The sequence below is a fragment of the Prinia subflava genome, chromosome 4, assembly GCF_021018805.1.
Source record: "Prinia subflava isolate CZ2003 ecotype Zambia chromosome 4, Cam_Psub_1.2, whole genome shotgun sequence".
Taxonomy (NCBI): domain Eukaryota; kingdom Metazoa; phylum Chordata; class Aves; order Passeriformes; family Cisticolidae; genus Prinia; species Prinia subflava.
In genome coordinates, this window is record NC_086250.1 from 34,858,813 (window position 1) to 34,871,228 (window position 12,416).

The window sequence follows — 12,416 nt, forward strand, 5'->3', positions numbered from 1 at the left end:
AAAAAAAAAAAAAAAAAAAAAAAAAAAAAAAAGCTCGCCTGCTATACCTAGAAGCTTGGAGATAGTTATTACTGGATTTTTTTTTTTTAATGTTAGTAATAAGACAAAAATGAGCACTGTAAATGAAGGACCCTTTTCCTTGCTCTACAAAGATGTAAGAACAGCCAGCTCAGATAATTAACTTGGAGATGATTCTCCCCTCATGATCTCTGGACTAAACCTACAGAGAAATGTGAGCATCTCTTTGCCTTTGTACCACATATTAAAGGAGCAGCTGCGTGGCAAAGCCCAAGAGGTGCTGGTAGAAAGCACTGCCTTTCCTAATAAACACTTGGATTAGCAGTTTCCACAGTGTGATTAAGCCCTTTGGACTGGGAGGGTCTGGAGACGTGGCTGCCTACAAAGGCAGGCTGTTTTGCATGTGGCAAAACACGTGCCTGATCTGCTGGCAGCAGCAGGATTTGACTTCCCTGTGCTGTTCCCCCATTACCCTTGAAGACATCAATTTCTTTCTCCTAAGAGCCAGAACCCATAGTCACTGTAAAATTGTTGAAAATGTTAATATTCAGCTCCTTTAAAATGACAAAGATGTACTGCTATTGACCTGCTTTCCCTCCATGACCTCTCTTCATTCTCCAACAATCAAGAAACTTGTATAACGATTATTTTTTGACAGTGAAAGTTTGCTTAATGACTTTTATACGAGCAGCACGTAAGTCACAGCGATTCCTACCATAATAAGTCTAAATAACATTTAAAATGTGTTTTTCTAATGATGAAATCACTTCAGTATCCATGATGAAGTAACTTCTAAATATAGTCTTTTATAACTAACTCAAAATACATTGGCAAATGACCAAAGTCTGTAAGTGCAGATTTAAAATTTGGCCTATATAGTCAAGTAGATAGTGAAAAAGTAACTGTAATAAACTTATTAAAAACCCACAAACCCAAAACAAACAAACAACCCTCTAAACCACAATACTTTAAAAATAAACTATATCCACCTCAAAAAATGACTTAGAATTAGAACGCAAAATGGTCAAGTACCAAAAATGCGCCTAACCATGCCAAAGCTTTGATAGGGTAATTTGGAGGCAACCATTCCAGCTCCTCAGTCCTGCCCTATTTGGAATTCAAGATACTCATTGCCTAAACTGCCACTTGATTCAATGAATCTTTTTGCCTCAGGGTCTTTGATCCTTGCTATGAAATCTTTCACAAGCACACTGACCTTCTTTCATTACAATCAAGGGAAATTAGCCCCCACTGGATTTCCTGCTTTTAGATTCCTAGAATCCACAGACTCCTGCACATGCAGTAGGACATGAAGAAATTCTAAATGGACTAGTCATGCATCCAAGTCATGGTGCCCATGCTTCACCTGGTCTAGTTTTATTATCTTTGTTAGTACCAAGTCAATAAAACGCAAACACAGTTTTACTTGAAGGGTAGGCCTTGGCTCCTGGGCTTCTCTCCAGTTGCTGACAAAACCCAAGATACACATTGTGAAAACCCATACCATGCTCTCGTCTAATGGTAGACCAATTAGCCCCCCTAATGAAGAGGGGGCTCCAAGTTTTGTCCAAGCAATTTCAACACATTAAAACTTTTAAGCTACAAGTTTAAAAGCATGGCACCTAATTTCTACCATGACCTCTCTCACAATCCATAGAAGGATGTATTCCCAGATCTTTTGTGGGATTGCATTTTATGGAAATGGTTTGCTCTGGCTCACCCCTGGAAAATGTATGGTTTATCCCCAGTCTGTACCCTCCCTGCAGTATCGTGTATCTGTAACCTCATTGGCTGGAGAATGTCACCGCGCCCCTTTGAACCTCAGTGTTAAGAATGCTAAGGCAAGGGGTCTCGCCCTCTTTGCCCCCCTTTCCCTGGAGGCCTCTGGACGTTCCCTTCTTCCCCTTCCCCTTCCCCCCTTCCCTTCCCCTCTCCCTCAGTGAATAAACCCTCACCTCATCAGCACCCCACCGGCGTCTGAAGTCTCTTTGCCTGCCAGCACGGGAACACCCACGACCCCAAGGACCTGGGGGTCTCCCAGGGGACCACCCCCGGGAACCCCCCATAAATTTAAACAACAACATGTTTTAAATTACAGTCATTTAAACTGGGAGGCCCCTAAAAGGACACTTTCTCCACTCAGCTCCACCCAGAAAAGCTTTTGTATTGCTGAACAGTCCTGGGGCTCCATGGCCAGGGGGAAGCCAGCATGCAGTTCTTTTCCCAAATGCTTCCTGAGGTGGTTAAAAAAAACTTCTCTCTTGAGATAGAAGGCAGTTAACATCAAAATAAGTTAATTCTCCCTCATAAGAGATGGTTTGCCTCCCAGTAGCTCAAAGTTAGGCAACCGAGTCCCTGAAAAAAATTATACAATGCTTCATCCTGGTATTTCCCACTGCTAATGTGGGTGACTTCCATCTCACTGTGCTGACTTCTGAGATCCTTAATTTTAGGTACTGAGCTCTGGACAACTACTGGAGCTCTCCTGAGGCATTAAAAGAGCAGGTACTGCAGTACTGACCCCCGAGATTCTCAAATGCCTTCTTCCAAGAGACATAGGAATCACTGAAAAAGTTTTCAAAGTGAATAACTGAAATAAAAGCTGTGTATTAATTAAGTGTTTCAATTTAAAGGGGAATTGCAGTGCTTTCTGATAATGCCGATTTACTATGTTAAGTAATTTAGGGAAAATGTTATATATGGCTTTTCTTTTATCCCTATACCTTTTTGCTGGCACATTCCTTCACTATCTCCCTGTAGTTTTTTTTTCCCCAAATCCACTTCTGTTAACAGAAAATGTCAGTTATCCATTTCTCACTGATGAATCAAAGCTTCCTAAGTACTTCACATTTTATCATTTCCCTCTTGAAGCAGTCACACTCATCTAATGTAGCACAGGGCTGGCACCTAGGTGCTAATGAAGGCATGCACATGTGATAATTAACAAGATTCCTGTTAAATATTTATAAGGGCTGAGAAATTGAATGCAGAGGAAAGACAAAACACTGTTTGACATTACCTGAATTTGCTCGAATGGTACTTCAAAGCTGAAAGACTCGTTGTAGTAGGGATTCAGAGTGTTCTTTTTAATTGTAGTCTTTTTCTTCTTCAGCCTCTTACCATTCTGCATCAGATGGATCTTCACATAGGGATCTAGGCATTCAAGAGAAGAGGTAGAGCTAAGAAGGAGAATTCAGTGTGTTTTCTACAAATTTTAATCCCATACATGTAAGAGTAGATTAAAGAAACAACAGACTACATTGACAGCTTGTATTTAAACAAGTTCTTAATTTCTACTAGAGATAAACTGTACTATTGTGAAATATTCCTGATGGGAAAAGGTACAAAGTATTTATTGCATTATCTCCTTAACATCCTGAAGGTGGAGCAAATTCCACCTTTGCTCCACAGCTTATTAACCATCCTGCAAGCATTTCTGAGCAATGGTTTGAGGCGTGGTTTTCCCAAGACCGACCAATGAGTGCTGCCAAATGCACACAGCAGGTTCAGAGCTGGCATGGCTGGATGCTCTCCAACCACCTGGCAACTACTCCCATCTCTCCTTGGGCAGGTGCTGCTCGGTGGCTTTCCTGTCCTCTGACCTCCCTGGTGAGCTGTGACTGCCTGGCAGGAAAGGACTCTGTCCCTTCACCAGAAGCCCTCTGCCTCAGTGCTGCACACAGCCAGAGTCCATGGGGCCATGGTGCTGGCATCAATTACAAATTGCCTTTGAATTACCATTGTCACTTCAAATGACTTCTGGTGGTGAAGGAACAGAACTCATTTGGTACCTAATCAGGTATTCCTTGTGTGAGCAAAACCTTCCTGGACATTACAGCGCTGATGAGGTATCTCACTGATAATAATTTCAGTGGAAATTTTCCCTGCTTAAAAGAATAGCACTGTGAGTCCTTAATCAAGTCCTTAAACAAGAGCCGTGTGGCTGTCTGGACAGTGAACTAACACTCTTCCATGGAGCTGGTAATTAGCAGTACCCTCACTGAGTTCAGCTATTTTTCTGTTTAGGCTTACCACAAAGCAACATCTGAGGCATCTCATGCTTGTACTTTTCAACAACCTGTATGGTACTGTCACCAAAATTTGGGTAGGTACCTCTTTGGCTTTAGGCAGCTGAACTGTGATGTCGACCGAGGCAAGCTTCCCTTGAGTGAGCTGGTAGGAGCTATATAAAACGCCTGTCAGACATGAGTCAACTGCAGCATAAATAAGGGAGCCTGAATAATGCAAACTATCATAGGAGAGGGCTCCTTCTTTCCCTCCTGAGAAAAGGCTGGGGCGACAGAAGGAGGACCAATGAATGCTGCACTTAATATGAGCAAACCATGCTTTATGATTCTGCAATGAAATTAATCCTTAGAAGAGTAATTGCACTCTTCTACAGTCAAAATATGCTTTTCTGTGGAAGTCCTGGGTGTTCAGCACAGTTAAGCTACTGGAGTCACTTGATCAGAGTCAGTTCCTCTGAAAGAAGCCTAATTTTGGTAGTAGATTATTCAAGACAGCAGACAAGAATATAAAAAGATCCAATGGTTGTGAGAAGGAATTAGAGAAATTTTAACTTAGGAATAGGCACATATTTTAGTAGTAAGACTGAAACAGCTGGAGTAGCTTCTCCAGTGGTGAACTCCCTGTTACAGAGGGTTAAGACTCCTTCTCCCTCAAAAGACTCAAAGTTCAAACAGAAATTAAATCTAGGTAGGTTTACGCTTCAGGCAAGATGGGATTGTAAGGGTTCCTTGTGGCTGCACAATTTATGAATTAAGAGTGTCATGTGAAGAGCAGAATGCTAGCAAAAAGCCAACAGAGGTCTATTTCTTTTTTAATACTGAGTTCAACATCACTGCACACAGGGTTTTGAAGATGGAAAGGAGGTGAATCTGGACTTCTTCAGCATCAGTCGGTACTTGAGAAAAGCTCATCACTTTTGCCGAGGCTCCATGCAGAATGCAAAATTGCCCTAACTTCAAAATGATGGTTTAGGCATACCTAATATGTACTGAGAAAGTTTAGTAGTCAATGAGTCAGTGGTAGAGTGTTAAGAAATGAGAATGAGGTAAGATGCTATAAAAATATAACTTCAGTTACCAGACTGAGAGACTAAACAGCACAGTGATATATTAAGGGTATTAGAATGGGATAATTTATTAAAATAAATGCAGGTGATATAAGCCAATCCTCTGCTGACCTGTGACTTTGCACAGACCATATACACAGGTTTGATGATTATTCACATGTCCTTAAGGAATTGTACAGTAAGATTTATCAAGGGATGCAGAAATAGTCCTATATGGATAACAAAATCCATATTTTTCAGAAGAATATTTTTAAACTAGAAATCAATGTATGTGAATGCTTGTACATCTGTGAGTACATTAAATTATTTCTGGTTCTACTGGCTTTTTATGGTTTCTGTTGTTATGCTTGTTTAGAGCAAAACCTGACCTAGACAACTCATAGCCATGGGACAAGACCCACAAGATGTTTCTGTGGTTTCTTTTTCATGTCCTGATCAGTTTCTTCTGGCTGTCAGTCTGAGGAGTTGAGTCAGGCTCAGTCAAATGCCAATTGTTTAGTAGGAAAGACCCAGTGGTGCCACTGTAGTGCAGAACTGAGTGGCAGAGGTGCCAAATGGAGCACAGAATGGGGTGTAACATGATAAAACCAATTTTCTTTCATCTGAGGGTAAAATTGTCATGCTAATCCAAACAGAAACCTATCACATAGCTGAACCATGCTCCTCCTTTTCTTATTTCACAGGAAAGTCTTGTATTATATAAGTTTACTCATCATAAACATCAAAAATCAGAACAGGGTGTCCAGCTCAAGTAAGTGGGCCATTAGAGATTTTGGCTGAGTTTATCCTCATTAGATAGTATATCCACTTCCTTGTTTTTGAAGTATCCTGATCCTAACTAATTCTCCCCTCTCCTCATTGTTCTGTGTCCCATACATGAGCTCCTCCACCACTGCACTATCCTCAATTACATTCTCCCATATTCCATCCACAATATTAACTCTCTCAATTCCCCAGTAATCTATTTGCTTGCACTCTACCCAGAAAACCTGATACCTAAGCACAGACTTTCTTGTGACTTCATGAATAAATCTCTGAAAAAGACAGATTCTTTTCCACTAAATAACAGAAGCTGAACTGCTTGGAATCAATTACTGGAAGAAGGGAAGATAATCTAAAGAAAGCAGAACCTCTGGGAAGTGCCAGTCTCCAGTGATTTTTGTGAAATAAGGTTTAGTGCTAATGGAAACGTCTCTCCTCTCTACCTGCAACATAACCTCAGTGCTGGCCCCATTAGTCAGGCTGACTAATACTTCAACATGTAAATAGTCTCACTGAAGAACTGAGACTAGTAAGGATGAACTGCTATTACAGTCCTGCAATGAGAAATTGCCTGGTAAATGCCTAGCCTGCTCACAAAGGGAAATGCCAACAAAAATAAGCTTTTCTCTTTATGTTCCCTGAACAGTTATCTCATTCCAGAGTAAATATCTATCTTTAGTCAAATAGATTGCACTCAAGAATATTCATTTCTCTCCATGGGTAAACATCACAGAATTTTTAGTGAGATTGATTCCTTTCAAGTAAACAGGGATCTAGAACCACATTACAGCCACAGGTATCTCTGCATGGACCACACCCATCTATCTGAAAGAAAAGATGTTGCACCCAGATTTCCTTTGCTGAAAGAGACTGAATAGCTTTGTGTCCCTTGCTTAATAATCCATTGTGACCAGTGTATGGGACTAAATAAAATTGTCCTATTTATTCCCTCATTGACAGTCTACCCAGGAATGCTAAAAAGGTGTACAATTCACAACTGATTGTGCATTGTGGATCTCACAGTAATGTCTCAACGGAGGCTAGCTGAACTGCTTTTAAAACATGGGGGACCAGCTGACACATTTTGTTTTCCTGAAGTCTGCAGTAGGATGCCAATACATTATTTAAGAAGTAATCGACACGGTATGTAATATCAAGATTTCTACAGCAACCTGACCATGAGGCCTATATATATATACACACACACACACACACACACAACTGGAACTCTCTTAAAATAATGACTAGTTACAGACATGTTGTAGACAAGATGCAATTAGTTGGTTAAGAGATTTTACAAAAGCAAACTTTAAAAGGAAAAAGTACTACAACTCAAAAGGAGAAAATTGTGGCAAAAGACAGTATGTCAGGAAAAGGTAGAACTTGAGAATGACTGTTCTTCAAGGGTTTTAAGATGAAAAATGAAATGTTAGAGGGGTAAGCAGCTAATGAAAAATAATTTTCCACATAGGTAGGAGAGAATTCAGCATACAAATTTTCCATTTCTATGGTACTTCAGGAAAAAAGCATCAACAACATAGTCAGCTTGGGATGGTTTTACTACAATGGCTTATTCTGAATGCAAACAGAAGGACAGTGCCCATCCTTTTAAAAATAAAATTAAGGCTTCTGTAATCTAACCAAAATATGAAAAGGAAAGCATCTAGACGTTGATAAATTTGAAAAATGCCATAGGGATAACACTGGAATTGATTGTGTGTGCAGTTACAGTCCCAAGGTTGTGGGCATGGGGAGCTTAATGGTTTAAAGAAAAAAATCCCATGCAGGTCTGTGCAGTAAGATCACAGAAAACCCTCTACAAGCCTTGAGAAAGCCTAACATGATTAACAGGAAAAAACAGTGAGCCAGAACAAACTAGTCATAGATGCAGCTGAATAGTTTCATATGACAAAACACAGTAATAAGATGTTCTCAACTAAAAACGTAGAAATGGTGAAGAAATACAGTGCCAGAACTGCCTCCAGCTGTATTTTTTCTTCAAAATGTTCAGGATAACTGGGTGCTCATTAGCACATGTTTTTTCCCATCAGAAGAAAATTTATGTGCAATCCATGCCAAAGCTCAACATCACTGACATTTAGAGCAAAAGTGTCAGCAGACAGTGGAGTTTCCATTCCAGGAAGCAGAATGAATTCATGAAGAGCTTGTAAATTGATTCAAGAAGTAAAGAAAATGAGGTTTGGAAATGCAGTTTTCCAAATAGCTGTGCAAATGCAGTTAGGACAGAGCTGACATGCAGGGTGCATTGTTAGTTCCAGCCTGAAGAGCCACTCTCCTCCTGCAGCACAGCAGTGCAGTGGAAAGCCAAGGAAAGACCTGCCAGGGGCTCAGACCAGGGCAGGGTCAATATTGCACCCTTAGCCTGTTCCCCTTCCGTGCAAACAGGCTTCAGGTGAAGTTCTCTAGGTCAGCAGTGGGGAGAACCCCCATTTAATACAGCAAACAACCTTCTTTTGTACTGTGACTGTATCTGGGATGGAGGCTGGCAGTGCCAGCAATACCTGTGTGCCTTTGGAGAGAAACAGCAGCACAGGCCAGAGCTGGGATATGGGAAGCAGCAGGGCTCTAAGAGCAAAGCAAAACAGGAAGAACTTTGCTGGGAGTTCCCACAGATTTGCTGATTTTTCCCAAGAACCATGGCACTTGCTCTATCTACGGGCATATAAACCCTTCCTCCCAAGGGAGAGGGACAATTCACATGATGCCTGTGGTATCCAGGCCATGGATAACTTCCTCTGACTTTTTCTCTTGTGTTTATTCATGTTTGGATGAGAGCAGGTAAAACAATCTCTGAAATAATGAGTTTAGAGCAATTCTGGATTTTCTCAGCTAGTGTTTTTTCAGATGAATGGAAAGCTTGGAATGGGAAGGAAAGCCGGAGGAGTGAAAAACAATATACAGTACAATGACTAAGAAGAAGCACAAGTACCTTCTAGAATGCATAAAAATTATAATTTATATTCACTGACACAAGCTGTTGGGCCTTCCATCTTCCTCCACAAATGAACAAATTAAATTTAGGATATTATTTTTAAGGAGCAGCTAATGTCCCAAGAGAAATATTGGAAAACACTCTTACACTGGAAACAGTTCTGGCAGAAACTATATGGTTTGTAAGGGTTTTTAAATCAGATTTCCTTAAAAATAGGACTTTTTAAAAGAAGTTGATTTGCTACATGATATCCAACTTCAGCTAATGCTGATATAAAGCTCCTATCACACTTGCCAGTGTCTGTCTGTGCCATGGAGGGATGCTCCAGACCCAGTGCCCACACTCAAAGCACATGCCCATCAGGCTCCTGCGGGTTCATATGTCATAGTGTAACGAGTTAGATGACTCTGGATAACATATTTCCATCTTCTTTAAAAGAAGATGCTGCAAGACTGGGTAATTTTTAAATGAAGATTTTTTAATTTAATATTGAATAACATTAGCCAGATTCTCAAAGGAATAATGAAGTCCAGGAATCCATTTATAGTGGGGAAGAAGGGGTTGGTATTTACAAAAGTAACAATAGCCTGCCTGGAATGAAAAGAGTTAAGTGGAGAGAGTAGCAAAGCAGTCTCAAAATAACAACTCTTCACTGGTGTGCAGTTGTACGAACATCAAGCTGCTATTGAAATGCTGAATTCAGAGAACCACGGAGCTTTGGAAAGAAGGAGGTGCTGTAACTCTGACAGCCAGCCAATGATTCCCTCACCCAAGAATCCCAAACTGAGGCTGCTGAACATGAGAGCTGACAGTGGAAACAGAAATGTTCACAGTGGCCTAAGGGCTATTCAGCAAGCTCTGGAGAGTGCAGTTCCACCCACAGTGCTTCCAACTGGAACAGAACAACAAATGTTACAGTGCCAGATGGGGAAAGTAGCAGGAAATGGGTGGGGAAAAAACCAAAACAAACAAAACCCCCCACCCAAACAAACAAACAAACCCCCAAAACTTTTATTTAAAACCTGCACAAATTAGTGCTTATGAGCTTATGATTAAGTTCACTGCCAGAGCAAGGACAGGTGATTTGCCTGTTGTATCCAAGGGGTTCATTTCAGCACAGTTACACACAGACAAAACAAATAGTTTTATAAAGTGCAACAAATGTGGGTTGAAACAACAGGAAAAGGCACCTGGAGTTTTGGCTGTGGGTAAGCACAGAATACTCTTGTGGAAAAGCAAAGTTACTCAACCAAGCACCTTGTAAATGTGTTACATGGAAACTACATGCACCAAAGCAGTAAACCTTGTTCTCCTGTACTTGCACCAAAAGGGGAGGAACTCACTGCTCATGAAACTTGAATGCAGTGAGGAGGGAGAGAGACAGCATGGTATTGTAAAATTTTAACATATGGAGAAGGGCACCTACAATCTTAACTAACAAATATGTATACTGTAATACCATGCTTGTATACCAGTAGAAAGAATATAACAGCAGCTAAGATGAAGGATGTATTTATAGCAAATAGCAGGAAGATATTAATTTGAGCTGCTGATACAGGCAGACTCTCCAGGACAGGAATCCAGACTGAAACCAAAGCAAACTGGCAATACCTCAGGCAGCAAATTCCAGCAGACTGCTGAGTTAGAATTTAAGTAATGCCTTTTGATGATGTAGAGAAAAAAATTATTTATTAAATTGATGGCAGTGAAAATACCAGAAGATAATACACAGAGGCTTCGCGAGATTCAAAAGACTGTCCTCAATTGAACTGGGGAGAAGGGAAGGGGGAATACACATGGACTGAGGAATAACAACAGGCAGAAGAGTGAAGAGAGACTCAGAAGCATAGATTATCAAATCCTCAAGTTAAAAAGCAGTTCTTGTGGGATGTCTTAGCTGAAAACAACTGGAGCTTGGGTGCATAATGATGTTCTGCATTGGACTGTCAGTGAGTGCCTTGAAGCCCTCCAGACTGGCCTGGTTTGGGGGCAGAGCTGCCCCATCTCACTGAGGCACACACTGCTGAGTGGAGGCCTGTTTTAGTTATTTCCCCACTCCCAGAACCCCACCCATCACAAAGACCCCAAGCCCCAAATCCAACAGCTGTGGGGCATTCCAGTATTACTGGGTAATAAAGAAAACCACATCTGAGTGAGTGTCAGTATTCACACCAAGGAATTCCTCAATCCTGAAACACAGAGAAAGTCTGCTAAAAACAAAAACTGGTCTAACTAGTATATTAGCAATTTACTGTAGCAAGAATATACATTTGTAGTCCCAACTATCTAAGTCAACATCGCCACTGAAAGGTTTTATAGCTTGACTTAATTTCAGCACGGCATTACTGTGCTGTGATTGTCTTTGCATGGAAAAAGGCGAATATATCCCCTGCTGAGGGGTAATCTGTGTGCTCTTCCACAGAGGGCTAGGAGCAACACACTCAGAACCAGGCAAAAACTCAGTTATAAAGGCTGCCTCAGATCAAAACCACTGAACTATCATGTTTAACCAAGAAAATTTTCGTCAAATGCAGCAAACCCAGTTATGTTCCTGTATTCCGTTCATACCCTCACAGGGCAAAATAACATTAGGTGAGTTGGGAGGAGAAGCAGAGGACAGAAAAAATAGAAAATCAAAGTAGCAGGGAGTTCTATCTACCTATGATCGAAAGGGTAGGAAACACCCAATTACCTTAGCTCATACAAATGAGTCACCAGAAAAATGCAAGCCAATATACCACAAAATCATTCTGATGCTTGTAATAAAAATCTAGCACAGCCACTTTATAAACAGCTTCTCTCATCCAGGTAAGCCTTCAGGCCCAGACAATGTGAAGGAGGCATGTCTTTTTTTTTAATTCAGATGATTAAACCAGAGATGCACAGAACTAATACTGCAGGAAAGTTGCAGTAAAGAAGGTATACAAAAAATACACAACATCAGTGTCTACCAGTAAAGCAGCCTAATCTGAAATCATGACAGCTGAGAAACCAACCCTAGTTAAACCTTATCAAGGTTTATATTTATTTTAAGAGCATATAAAGACTTTCAAACTGCATTTCATTTATCAGTGGCTGCATGTATAAAGCGATTCCATCAGCATCCAGTCCTCAATCTCAACTTGAAATAATACTCAGTACTTTTTCTATCTGCGAAGTATGTATAAATCTGAGTTCTCATTTTGTTTTCATTATTTTTCTGTTGGATTTCAGCTTCAAGGAAAAAACCATAAAGGGAAGGAAGAAGGTACATGAATGTAGTCATGCTTTTAGCCTACAGAACATGCATTCAGAATTACCTGGAGAAAACACTCAACAGCTCTCTTTCCCCTCCTATTCTTGTCTCCCAACACAATCAGTGTCTGTTGAGCAGAATTTTGGGAATTCATGTGGGCCCTTTGTGGCACCTAATTTTGGCATGACTCAGAGGATCAAACTCTTTACTGCCTCTCAACACACAGACCACCCATCCCAGATATGAAACCTAAGGTAACACACAATACAGGTAATTTTTTGAACCTTTTTAAACACAGAGGCCACAAGAAACCTTACCCTATTCCCTGCTCAGAACCATGGCTAAGGACAAGC

At 40.7% G+C, this 12,416-nt stretch overlaps 1 protein-coding gene across 2 annotated transcripts in view; it reads right to left on the reverse strand.

Moving 5' to 3' along the window:
* Positions 1–12,416, reverse strand: part of SYT1 (synaptotagmin 1) — a 339,701-nt gene that overhangs the window by 4,714 nt on the left and 322,571 nt on the right. For both annotated transcript variants that reach the window (XM_063396421.1, XM_063396419.1), the window contains exon 10: positions 3,038–3,171. In XM_063396421.1, the coding sequence (XP_063252491.1) occupies positions 3,038–3,171 (134 nt within the window). The remainder of the gene's footprint in view (positions 1–3,037; positions 3,172–12,416) is intronic.